The 13,448-nt window shown below is 44.7% G+C and overlaps 1 protein-coding gene across 3 annotated transcripts in view; it reads right to left on the bottom strand.

Moving 5' to 3' along the window:
- Window positions 1–3,071: 3,071 nt before the first annotated feature.
- Window positions 3,072–13,448, bottom strand: part of KCNE4 (potassium voltage-gated channel subfamily E regulatory subunit 4) — a 91,546-nt gene continuing 81,169 nt past the window's right edge. For 2 of the 3 annotated variants that reach the window (XM_063645735.1, XM_063645736.1), the window contains exons 4-5: window positions 6,448–6,588; window positions 3,072–5,912 (exon numbers count right to left, since the gene is read on the bottom strand). In XM_063645735.1, the coding sequence (XP_063501805.1) occupies window positions 5,377–5,912; window positions 6,448–6,588 (677 nt within the window). In that variant the 3' untranslated portion in view covers window positions 3,072–5,376. Of the gene's footprint in view, window positions 5,913–6,447; window positions 6,677–13,448 lie in introns of all 3 variants that reach the window. The other variant, XM_055290782.2, reaches the window with a different exon arrangement.

Below are 13,448 nucleotides of genomic sequence, written 5' to 3'. Positions count from 1 at the left end.
ATCTTCCCCTCAAGTCCTCAAGGAGCCTCAACTTCCTTACCTGGATTAAGAGTATTATAGACCTATCTCACAGTTTCCTTGGGAAGACTAAATGAGGTAATCAAAGGAAAAGTGTCTGTCACAGAGCAATATAGATAGATATAGATAGATAGATATAGATAGATAGATAGATAATAGATAATAGATAGATAGATGATAGATAGATAGATAGATAGATGATAGATGATAGATAGATAGATAGATAGATAGATAGATAGATAGATAGATAGATATAAAATGCTACTCCATAAAGAGCTGGGAAAAATATAACATCCCCAGAGAGGTGTTACATTTTTTCCTAGCACCTAGAGAAGTGCCTAGAACAGAGGAAAAGCTCAAATTGCAGGGTTGCAAAGGTGTGTGGCTTGTAAAAAGTGCTGAATAAGTATCATGCACTGTGGCTACTATTCTTTTTGTTCCTTTTGGGTAAGGGAAGGATGAGAGAGAGGAAGAAAGGGAGGGAGGCTAGATAAAGAGAGGACAAGCAAAGGAAAACTATTAAAGACAGGAAAGAGGTATAGTTATTGATGTGAAGGATTTTTCAATCATGTTTCTTAGCAAGAATTCAAGGCAGGAAAATAAATTCATAGGAACAGCAGAAAAAGAGCTTAGCCCTATGCCGAATGCAACAGGGCAAGTGCAAGGAAGGGACTGCAAAGGATGCAAGGGGGATGTATGAAGAGAGGACAGGCTTGTGCAAGACAAAAGGAGAACAGTGTTGTCCCTGCACCCCCTCCCATACCTGTGAATAGAGGCTGCCATGGGCTCAAAGCTCATCTTCTGAGCCAAGGACCAAACCGTAGCTTCCGAGATTGGCCCTAATGATCCATGCTAGTGGGCCATGGACTCCTTCCATCGAGTGACCTTAGCTGGTTATCTCCATGGTAACAGCACACATCCCAAACTGTTCCTTCCTGTGTGAGAGGAAACATTTCAGAAATGGGGGAAGGCTGAATTTAACAGTGGTTTTTCCCTCTTGTGACCCTTCTCCTTTGGCAAAGCGTGCACTTTTTCTGAGCACACTGCAGTCTCCTGAGGAAAGCGTCCATAGAGGAGGAAGTTTTGTGACTTTATTTGCAGATGCATGCCCGGACATATTTTTAAAGTAGAAGCCTGAATCTGCTTTTCTTTGAGTATATCTCGGGGCATTCCACCTTTCTTTTGAACAACTCCCCAAAGAGAAAAGCCAGCATGCTGTCTTCTTGTTGAAAGAGAGAGCTCAGAAAGGTTAGGTAGCTTCCCCAGAGCTACAAGCAACATGGTAGCAGAGTTAGGCTAGAAAGCCAGATGTAACAAGGCTGAGGCTCCACTGGCCACTATTTACACCCTGCCTCCCTGCATTTCAGGCACAGCCTGAGCCACCAGCCACCATCCTGGCCAACTGGCTGGCAGGTCTCCCTCCAGCCCTAGACTCTGCCTCTAGTCCCATGACCAATGATATGTCCTGTGATTTTCTTCAGCACAGTACACAGACTTTAAGGTAAAGGCATGAGGCAAAGTATGCTCTGCCTGAAGCTGGAGTTTAAGTTACATTTTAAGCTCAATGTTCTGTTTGTTCTACAATGTCTACGGTCAGAGCAGCATTTTACAGGATGATAAATTACCCTCATTTAGCTGAACCCTAGAAGTGCATGTCTGACCATGAAACCCTCCAGTGGCAGCTCTGAAAGGCACCAGGGGGTCCACTTTCCAACCAGAATCATGAGCCAAGGGCATTCATTCCTTGGCCTGACTTCAGCCTTTCCCGGTAGATTTGATCCCATGATTCTACCAGTGAAAGAAATCTTTTACTGTGTAACATCCCTGCCTGACTCTGACGTACAAAGGTGTAATTAGAACAGCGTGGAGCAGGCAGGATGATCTATTTACCTCATCCCTAACATTTAAGTGCTTTCAAAATATGTTTTTAATATCTTAGGTGCACAGGGCCAAATTATCCTCTCAGTTTTTCACAGGCATGAGTAAATCCACACAGACTAAACCCCTTGGGCCTTAGGTTCTGCTTAGAAATTTTTTTTTTTAAAAGAAAACAAATATCCCATTAAAACGACAAAGTGTACTCTGCATATTTTTAGGACAATTAGAGTTTAGAATTCCCTCTCCTTCCGCCCATGGCTTAAAAAAATAAAAAAATTCTTAACCATTTCCTTACGAAGAATGACATTAAACTGGGACAAATGGAAAGGCTCTCTTGCCTTTTAGAATAATCATCTCGTCTTACATCATCAACGTACCAACTGATGGATCAGGGCCCTCCATATTGTTTGGGAAGGACCCAGGCTCCACTGTACTGTTGCCAGGTAAATTCTTCAGGTAGATAGTTACTAGTGAACTGAAGGGAAACACTTACTTGAAACAGAAAAGCCAATCTCACAGGAAACAGAGAAACATAAAAGTAAGGATGCTTCCTACCATTTGCTTGATTCAAAAACAGGTCATGCAAATAAAATTACGAAGAAGAGGCTGCCGCAGGCTGGCCACGGCCTCAGCCTGTGGGCAAGAGATACAGACAGAACAAGTGGGAGGGGCTGGAATCAGTCCCAGTCTGAAGGAGACCAGGAGAGGGAGGAGAGTCAACCCCAACCCCACACTTTGTGCTTCACCGTGTTGGTAAGTTTGTGTTGTTGTTCATACAGCAGCTCTTTGCCCATTAGCAGGTGCTGCTGGGCCACACGTGTGGATGATATTTGCCAAGCCAACATGCAGGTCAAACGTTTTCTTGCAACCAAGCTTGGAGCAACATCTTAGCAGCAGTTGACCTGTCACTGCATGTTCAAAGTCCAAAGGCTCCAGAGCTGCCATATTTAAACAGAGAAGTCCATGTAAGACCATCTGCAGCTTGTTTTCCATTCATTACAAAGCATTTCAAAGGATGAAAAGCCAAGCCTCATTCACCCCATGGTTCAGGCAGAAATAAGATATGCCCTCAGGAGATACTGACTTGGGAGAGGAGCAAAATCCAGAGGTGTCTTGGGAAATGTATCTGTGATGTCTTAGAAACTAACAATTACATTGAAAAATCAAACAAAGAATTCATGACTTCCCAGAAGGGAAAAAATGTGTTTATTTATTTAAATTAAAAAATATTGTGAAAATTACAAAGTGTTAAATACAAAAGACAATTCTATACAACTCAACAGAATAAGAAGGAAGTATATACATCACTTTTTAATAGGTGCAGAGAGACTTGCACCAAACTTCAGGATTAAGCAATGGAAAATGTGACAAGGCACATGTCCGTCGCAGTGAAATTTCAGAATTCAAGTGATTCCAGGCAAGAGGCCAAACTTAACTTGGCTTCTTTCAACTTAAACAGCCCCCCTTTGGCATAAATCCACACTGAATTTTAAAGTGAACGGAGGGCCTTTTTCCCCCAAACATAAATTTCCTTTAGCTGTATGTCAAAGCGGACTGATAAACCAGCTCCTACACTGTTAACCCTTCCATGGAAACAGTTGTTATTGCTGTGTCTCCAATCCATGCAGAGTATTTTTCTTTTAAAAAGAAAAAAAAAAAGAAAAAGAGAAAAAGTGGCCGGGTGCAGTGGCTCATGCCTGTAATCCCAGCACTTTGGGAGGCCAAGGTGGGAGGATCATTTAAGGCCAGGAGTTTGAGGCCAGCCTGGCCAAAATGGCGAAACCCCATCTCTACTAAAAATCAAAAAATTAGCTGGGCATGGTGGCAGGCGCCTGTAATCCCAGCTACTCAGGAGGCTGAGGCAGGAGAATTGCTGGAACCCAGGAGGTGGAGGTTGCAGTGAGCCAAGATCACACCACTGCACTCCAGCCTGGGCAACAGAGCACGATTCTGTCTTAAAAATTAAAAAAAAATAATAAATAATTTTTTAAAAAAGTAAATAGAATTAAATTTGACCTTTTACTTCCTCCTTGTCTTTAAGGGCCTAATGGATCTGCAAAACTGTTGACCACAGGAATACTTGGAGACATTGGAAGCATTCCTGTGTGTTTTCCTTTAGACTTTGCTTTCTCTTAGCTGGGAGTGTTAACATCACACATTCTCCAGAGAACTTTGCAGAGGAGAATGTGGTGTCTGCCTCTTTCCTTCAATCCTGGGAAAACTACAGCAGGGCTGGGTTGGTAGCTTGCCCTGAATTCCCCAGTTTTATGTGTTTTGAATCTCCAACTGCTCCTTTAAATCAGCAGATCCTTGTTCAGACTAACCGGCCAAAGGGGAAGCATTTGGTCCAAGCTTCCTCACACCAGGCTATGGAGTATTTATCACAGAGTCCTAAAATCTAAAGACATCCTCCCAACCCCCTGGGGATGGAGATCATCAGGAGCCTCATGCAGACAGCGAGCTTCTTGATGACATGCCCGGGACCACACAGCAAATGAGTGTCAGGGCTCAGGATCAGGAAGCACAGAACTTGGGGCCCAGCTTTGTGCAATCTCCGCCTGAGTATGCCCTTCTAGGTCTCAGCTACGTGACGAAATACCACATTATGTCCTCTCCCAGCTCAGAAAACTAGGCTGGGAAACTGAGCAGCAGCAGAGCTAACGGCTTGGCCTTGTTTGACCCCACCTTACCCCTTCTAGAAAGATCAGGAAGAGTCCCCTGAACCATTGGGAGTGCAGGTTAGATTCCGGGGAAGCTCTTCTGATCCAAAGAATGTCATGCCAGCATGTGATGCTGCATGGTCACAGGTCAGAGTTCAAGGTCATAAGTTAGACAAAAGGTCAAAATAGCAGATCATCTCTTATAACCCCGGCCAATGTTAACAGGTTTAAAAGTTACTTTTTTTTCTTATAGTGTGCAAATGGGCTGGGTTCAGATCTCCAGCTTTCTCCCATCAAAAATCCCCCTCTAATCCAAAAGAAGCTTGTAACCCACTGTGAAGGAATGCCACAGGTACACAGTAGAGTTACTTACAGCCAATCAGATCTAGAAGGACAAAGCTCTAGGCAACATAGCAAATCACAACTAGTCTCTCAGCATGTCCTAAGCATTCGGCAGCCCTGGGAACAGGCAGACCCTGCAGGAGCTACCCAGGGCATCCAGTGAGAAAATGGCAAACATATCATCCCGCCAAATTCTGATCAGAACCCCAACACCCAGGCCCCGAAGTCAGTGTACACGCCGCACATCTCCGTGGCTTTTTCAGTGGTGGGTGCAAACCACAGGCACATCCCGGACTCCTTGGGGCTGCTGGTTCCGGCTGAGCCTAGTCCCCCACCCCACCCCGAATCAGGGGTTTACTGAGGGTCTCTTCAAAGTGGCAGCCGCACTGTGAAAGTGAAACCAGACACTTGAAAACTGTCTTTCCTCTCTCTAAGGGTGCTGGCTGTTGGAGCCACACCGGCAGGGATCCCGGGGATGCTAGGAATTCTGATGGATGTTCTCTGAGGACCCTTCGCTGCTCTCGTTGAGGGGCGTCTCCGAGGTCTCCTCCAGCTCATCGTCTGCCCCCTCCTCCTGAATGGTGAGGTGCACGTCCGGGGAGGAGGACTCGGAGCTCACGCTGTCCCCTTCCATGGAGCAGAGGGTGCAGGACAGCGCGGGCGCCACGCTCTCCTGCAGCATGTTCAGCATCAGGGGCACCTGCACCGACCTCAGGCCCGACACCACGGGCAGCGGCTTCATGGCCTCCCCCCAGAGCCGCTCCTCGTCTTTGTACAGCAGCAGGAGGTTGGACTTCTTCTCTCGCCTCTTGGATTTCATGTAGCCCAGCATGATTCCGATCAAGAAAATGCCATAGAAGGACATGACAACCAGAATGTAGAAGTACTCGTTGCCATTGCCGCTGCCGCCGCCGGGCGCACGGGACTCCAGGGGGCTGCTGGAGGCGGCGGTGCCGGGGTGCGTGCTGTTCAGAGGCTCCATCTTCAGCATTGAGGCTGCCTGCACAGCAGGGGCTGGGGAAAAAGCCGCAGGTCAGAACTCTCCCCCAGGTCCTGGGCACAGGGAGGAGGGGGAGCACAAGGTTTGTGGAACTGCAATACCAAAAAAGCTTAAAAGTGCATGAAAGAAATAGCACAAAAGGCTTCGCCAAACAGCTGACAAGAGTGAGCTATGAGGGCTTGGAGTGCAGGGGAGAGAAGCCCAGGGAGGTTCACTGGGAAAAGTAAGAAGGACTTTTTTTTTTTTTTTAAGTGTACACATTTGTCCTGTTTGTAGTGAGCAGTATTACTTTGATTAAAAAAAAAAAAATCAATGTAAGACAGGAGCATACAGTAAATAATATCTTTAAAATTGGGAAACGTATTTTAACTGAGCAGAAACAAAGTTTACATTGTGTTTCCAAAACCAAACTATTTTAAATTCAAAACAATGTTTCCTTAGAACAAAGAAAAGCAGAAAGAAAATAAAGGAAAAAAATTCATCTATTAATTGGCAAAAATGTCCCGCTTTCAAATGTTTCTGAAGCAAAGTGTAGCCTTGCTAACTTACCAAGGCTGACAGTTTGTCCCAAGTTTTGAATTCCCAAATCGTCCAGTCCAAGAGGGTTCTTCTGCTCTGTCCGGCTCTGCGCTCTGACAACTCCGCTGCTGCAGTTGGGATATATAGTCAAGAAGTGCATCGTCACGTGCTCTGGGAGGAAAATTTACAACCGAGGCTGACCGTGGCAGAGTGAGCAGTGAACTGAAAGCACTGCAGTTCAACTCCCTGAACTTTGCAGCTGTGAAAAGTGAAAAAGACTGGGAAGTGAGAACTGCTCCTCACGCCCCAGCGCCCCGCCAGGGTTTTCAGGTAGCCATGACGATGAGTGAAAAGAGGAGAAAGGAATGTGCTCTGTTGGAACCGTTACCCCAAAGCCCACTCTCACTGAAAATTAGCTCATGCTTCGTGCGGCTCCTGGGGAATAACCATTATTGGGCTACACGTTTTCAGAGGCAGCTGAATCCCATCATCTGGATGAAAGACAGTTGGAAGCAAGGGCAGGATTTACAGTCAAGGAACTGGGGCTTCGATTTCAGTTCTTCCACTCCGTATGCAAATATGATAAATCCTTCCTTAACCCTTCTGCACCTCACATTCCTCGTCTGTAACATCGTTGTGCCTGGGGGTCTTCTGCAGGTAGGATTATATAAACCATGTGACCTTTTGAGACCCTTTCAGCTTAACCCTTCTAAGATTGAAGGCTGGCTGGTGTTGCTTAGCCCTCTAAAAGTAGAGATTCTAGCTGCCTTCTACATCAAGGTCACAAACCTATGTTTATAATAAGTTGTTTTAAAAGCTCCCACGTTCTTTTCAGTGGTCTGCATTAAATGGAAACATGTTGTGGTAAAAGATACTATGGGCCGGTTTTGTTCCGTCCTGCCATACACAGCTGCTCCTCTGAAGCCTCATGCAGAGACAATTGACACGTCTCTTTGCTGTCTCTGGCAGGTCAGGGGAGGAGCAGGACTATTTCAGAGTGCAACTAAGCACAGTTCAAGTTTTTTAAACCTCGGTAGACCCTGTGTTTAAATGGCTGCTGTGATCAAAATTGGAAGAGGAATTGCAGGCTTTAATGTCAGTTCTCTGCTCCCTGGGCTGCTTGTTCTGAGGCTTTCATGCTAAGTGGAAGGAAACTGGGAGGGATCCACTCCCTCCAGTTGTCTGTGGCCTGTGGATTGCAGCCAGACTGTCTTGTGGGCCAACTCTAAAGGAAACATCTCTCATGGTTCTGCTGTAGTCAAACTGACGCATGCGACATCCACCTGACCTGCTTGAACATATATAGCTTAGGCACTGGAATTTTCACTGCAGCTACAGGAACCCCCCTGGGTTTGCACCTGATCCTGATTCTAAGAAGACACCTGGAGGAAGAACAGGAAGATTAACCGAATGCTGCCATTTTTCCCACTTGACTAGTCACCTGTGTTCACCCATAAATCCCCAGCTGGCACTGGAGGTACCAACCATGGACCACTCCGGCATCACGACCATCCATACACTGGAACTGTGCTCACACCAGTAAAGATACCCTCACCATTGTGTTAATATGTAAAACCCTCCATAGCTACCTCGGCTATGGTAGACTTGGCCTTTTCAACAGGTGTCCATCATAAACACTAGAACACTTCCATCTACATCTAAGCCTACACTGGAATGTCTGGGACCCTAGCAAAAGACAGGCCCAAGAAAGAGATGCCTGTTGATTGTTGACCCTGGTATTGTTTATTGTATACCTTAGGACATACAAGATTGGTCATCACCCAGGGATTGTCCAACACTGAAGACTGGAAGCTTTGAGTAGGCAGAAAGGAGGTGGGGATAGGGGTTACCAGACTCAAGGAGGAGGAAGTACAAAGCCTGGTGCCAGGAAGCCAAACAGAGGCTGAAGTTTTAAACAAAATAAATCCCCAAACCTGAGCCAACAGCCCCAAGGGAATACAACCAAGAAAAGAGATGAGTGTGGGGAAACATCTAGAATGAATTCCAAAGGACAAAGCAAGTCAGAGCCAAAGGAATAGCAGGACTGATTGCAGGAGTCAGGGAAGGAACAGCCCAGAAGAAATTCTGGGCTGCCTGCTTGGAGTCTCTGCTGTCCCGATTCCCACGTACTTCCTGCATGGATATTTCTACTAGAGTTAAATGAGGCCAATTGCAGTGGCTTATTTAGGTAATCCCAATGCTTGAAGAGGCTGAGGTGGATGAATCACTTGAACTCAGGTGTTTGAGACCAGCCTGGGCAACACAGTGAGACCCCTATCTCTACAAAAAAATACAAAAATTAACTAGGCCTGGTGGCGAGTGCCTGTAGTCCCAGCTACTTGGGAGGCTGGGGTGGGAGGATCACTTGAGACCAGGAGTTCAAGGCTGGAATGAGGTCTGAACATGCCACTACACTCCAGCCTGGGTGACAGAGCGAGATCTCTAAATAAATTAGAATAGAATAGAATAGAACAGAATAAAATAGTTCAATGAAATGATGCAAAGAAAGCACCATGTCTGGCCGAATGCGCATGCTCAGTGTCTGCCTTTAGTTTTCATTGTTAGGAGTACACTGTTGCTCCCAAGGGCTTCAGGTTGCCTCCGTCATGTGTGTGCCCATCTCCAGACTTTTTACTCCAGACTTTTTATCACTGCTCCTTCACCTGTCTGCCACTCCCAGGAATGGAATTTAAGAGAAGGGAATTCCAACTTCAAAACACATAGCTCAATCTTCTTCCCAGACCTCACTCATGACAGGGATTGAGTGAATAATGGCATAAAGAATGCTGCCTTTTTCCCAGTTTATGGAAGTGAATAATGGCATAAAGAATGAGGGAGAGGGGGCACATCTAGAAAGTGCACTCTGTCAGGAGAGGATGGGACTGCACAAAAATTATTAATTATATCTACCCCAGGCCTCAGTTTTAGGAGACAGCAATGTTAAAGAAATAAATCAATTTTAGCTAGCATTTCCATTTCCTGAACAGTGTCTTTTCAGGAGCAAACGTATCTAATTCTGATGAAGTCCAATTTATTTTAAATGTTTTTGGTTGTGCCATTTGAATCCTATCAAAGAAATATTTGCTTAACCCAGTCATGAAGATTTTCTCCTGTTTTTCTTCTAGAAGTTTTATGGTTTTAGCCTTACATTTAGGCCTATGATACATTTCAAGTTAATTTTATTCTACAATGTAAGATATGGGTCAAGGGTTTTGGGGCAGGGTTGTTTGTTTTTGTTTTGCATATGGATGTCCAATTGCTCCAGCATCATTTGTTGAAATGACTCCTTTTCCTGTTTAAAATTATCTTGGAAACTTTGTTGAAAATCAATTAACCTTATGTATGCAGGTCTATTTCTTAACTCTTCATTCTGTTCCTTTGATCTGTCTTTCTTTGCATCAATATTTTTCTGTTTTGACAAATCCATTTTGAACTTGTATTTTAAATGAGTCTAAGATACACTGCAGTTCAAATCTAACTTAGTGTCTATCATGTACCAAGAACACATAAGTCCTGTGAGGTCAGGTATTATTACAACCATTTCATAGACAAGGAAACTGAAGGTCAAAGAGGCAAAGCAAGTTGCTCAAGGTCAAATCACTAGCAGTACAGTCAGTCAGTATGTGACCCCAGATCTATGCAATTCCAAAACACATTCTTTTTCCACTACCTTTTGTCTCACTGAATGGGAAACAAAAAGAAACTGAGAAAGAGTAGGAAGTGAAAGATGGACATTTTTCCAACTTCTTTTGAGTCTTCATAAAGCTTTTTTTTAAAAAAAAAAAAATGTGAATTCTGACATAACTAGATACACATAAATACACACGTGGAACTACAAGTTGTCTTTTTCTGAATTCATATTATTTTAGGTACTGGAGGCTGCACCAACCTCAGCATGTTCTAGAAGTTATCAGTGAAGCAGTAATACTCTCACCCTATACCTATGTTGTCCATAGTACAGTAGTTTCTCTGCCTACATATACAGCCTGATATGGTTTGGCTCTGTGTCCCCACCCAAATCTCACCTCGAATTGTAATCTCCACGTGTCAAGGGTGGGACCAGGTGGAGGTAATTGAATCATGGGGGCTGTTTCCCCCATGCTGCTCTCATGATAGTGACTGAGTCTCACGAGACCTGATGGTTTTATAAGCGTCTGGCATTTCCTTTGCTTGCACACACTCCATCCTGCCACCCTGTAAAGAAGGTACCTGCTTCTCCTTTGCCTTCCGCCATGACTGTAAGTTTCCTGAGGCCTTCCCAGCAATACAGAACTGTGAGTCAGTGAAACCTCTTTCCTTTATGAATTACCCAGTCTCAGGTATGTCTTTATTAGCGATGTGAGAATGGACTAACATAAGCCTGTTCTGGTCTTCTTGTTTTAATGTGGGTTTTTATGTTTGTTTGTTTGTTTTTTCCTATTTGATCCTGACACACACTTTCTCTAGAGCTTTGAGTACTTTCATTTCCTGGTAACGTCATTTTTACCAGATGACCCAGGAGTCCCTGGCCACACATCTCTGAAATTATGTTAACAGCTTCTGTGACTAAACAAAGTCTATGCTGGGATAACAGCATGGCTGTGAATCTCATCAGATTAAACATAAGTCTGGAGTCCAGAAATCTGACCCAGCTCAGCCTTGCCGGTGCTACGTGACTGGCTGGGTTGCATAATTGCTCTGTGTTTCAGTTTTAGCCACCCTCGAGCATGTCAAAAGTAACATCATTAATTGTCTCAAGATCCTGAGAAATGTCCCATAATCCACTGGGCTGTCCCCCTCCTGAGCAGACCAGGCTTTGGGTCTGGCAGAATATTGCAAAATGAAATCCTCAATGCCCACCACTGGTTTTGCTTTTCCCAGAAATTCTGTCTGAAAAGTTCTGTCTGGGAACTCAAGAAGTAGATCATCCCTTCTAATGCCCTGAGTCACCCTCCCTGGACACATACTTTTTAGCATTCCTAGCACTAGAAATAAAACAGGGCTGGATTTCTGACAGGCCCTTAGTAAGGTCCCCAGGCCCTCCCTGTAACACCAGCTATGCTGTGGAGGATGTGGCTATCAGCAGGTCCTGCTTAGATATCACCCAAAGGGGGTTAGGAGGGAAGAACCGGAACTCCTGAAATTAACAGTGAAGTTGGTATTTATTCACCTTTGTTATGTATTATTCAAGCATTTTTAACCTGATATTTATTTAACAAATACTTGCATAGTACCTAAAAGTGCCTCAGGAATTGCTGTAAGTACTTTGCAAAGTTTATTTTATTTAATTCTCATAAAAAGCCCTTGAGATAGGCTCTGTTATTACCCCCATTATACAATAAGGAAACTGAAGCAGAGAAAGCTGGAGCAGCCTGCCCCAGATCACACAGCTAGTACATGGCAGAGCTGGCACTGGAACCCAGAGCTGAAAAAAGAGAAAAGAAAGAAAAAAAAGAGAGAAGAAAAACATTGCCTCTGCCTCTACAGACCTTACCATTGGTGAGGGAGGCAGACAAGAATCCCAAAATTGTATGTGTAAAGTTGCAAGAATGACAAATATTGCAAAAAAGAGAGGATGCCAGGAAAGGTAATATTAAGGGGATTGAATTCCTTAGAGAAATCAGGGAGGACCCCCTTGAGGAAGTGATCCTTCAGTTGGGATCTGAAGTTTGAGCAGGAATTAGCCCAGATGAAGTGAGAAGGTAAGAGAATTCTGGCCAATGGTGATCAGTGGAAAGATCCTTCGGAGGAAGAAAGTGGGGAAGGAAGAGAGATGGCAAGAATGAGGAACTAAAAAGTCTACGGGGACTCTGTCAAGGAGCAAAAAGGAACATGGTAGAATATGCTGCAGGAGAGGCCAGCATGGGCCAGATATGTGCCACCTGGGAGCATGAGGACAGGAGACCAAGGAAGTGAAAGATAGATTCCTGCTTTGAAGAGCTCAAGTACCAACTGGGGAGACAACCCCAAGGCCTGGGGTGAGTGTGTGATTGTTCAAGACTGACTGGATGCATGATTGCTGAGCACATTGCAAAGAACAAACTAAGAGCATACATGCCTGAGCACAGTTAGCACCAAGGAAACCAGAGTGAGGAGTTGATTGACTTAATGAGTGTGTTTGTGAATAACCGTGGGAACACGGACTTTGCTTCCAAAGTTCTTATCAAGAGTTCCAGACAGGCCAGGCGCGGTGGCTCACGCCTATAATCCCAGCACTTTGGGAGGCCGAGGCAGGTGGATCACGAGGTCAGGAGATCGAGACCAACCTCCTATGGCTAATACGGTGAAACCCCGTCTCTACTAAAAAAATACAAAAAAATTAGTGGTGGCGGGCGCCTGTAGTCCCAGCTACTCAGGAGGCTGAGGCAGGAGAATGGCGTGAACCCAGGAGGCGGAGCTTGCAGTGAGCCGAGATCGCACCACTGCACTCCAGCCTGGGCGACAGAGTGAGACTCGGTCTCAAAAAAAAAATAAAAAATAAAAAAAAAGAGTTCCAGATAATTAAAATAAAGCTCTTGAATGTATCTCAACCACATTTCTCAAGAGCTATCAGTGGTGTGTTTGGAGTAATTCCTGGTCAAAACTTTGACAAGGAGACACAGAACTCCCAGAAGCAATAAGACAAATCAACGTGTCAGCAAGTGTAGTTTTAAAAGATGGGCTTAAAAGTACAGATGGCAAATCCGAGCGTCAGGAACTCAGATCAGATGGTGGTACAGCATATAGTTTAAGGGCACAGGCTCTGCGGTCAGGCTGCCTAGGCCTGTCTTGGTTCTTCCTACTAGCTGTGTGACTATGGGCACATTTCTCAACCTCTCTGTGCCTCTCAAAGAAGCATAAGAGTATCTATCTCATAAGGTTGATGTGAGGAAGAAACAGAATTATCCACTATTGCACTTTCCATTTAGACTGAGCCCCAAGACAAAAATACGAAAGGTTTGAGCCTCTTTTCCACATCAAGAGTGTTTTTTAAAAATTAAAAGTCGAGCATTTTTAAGAGACAGTCATTGATGTTTTCTCTTCCCCTTCCTGGGGAAGATGTGGGGAAGGGG

This window comes from Symphalangus syndactylus, chromosome 8, assembly GCF_028878055.3.
Source record: "Symphalangus syndactylus isolate Jambi chromosome 8, NHGRI_mSymSyn1-v2.1_pri, whole genome shotgun sequence".
In the NCBI taxonomy this organism is placed as follows: domain Eukaryota; kingdom Metazoa; phylum Chordata; class Mammalia; order Primates; family Hylobatidae; genus Symphalangus; species Symphalangus syndactylus.
Note: the sequence above shows the minus strand (reverse complement) of the source record. Positions and strands in the feature narration are given on the sequence as shown.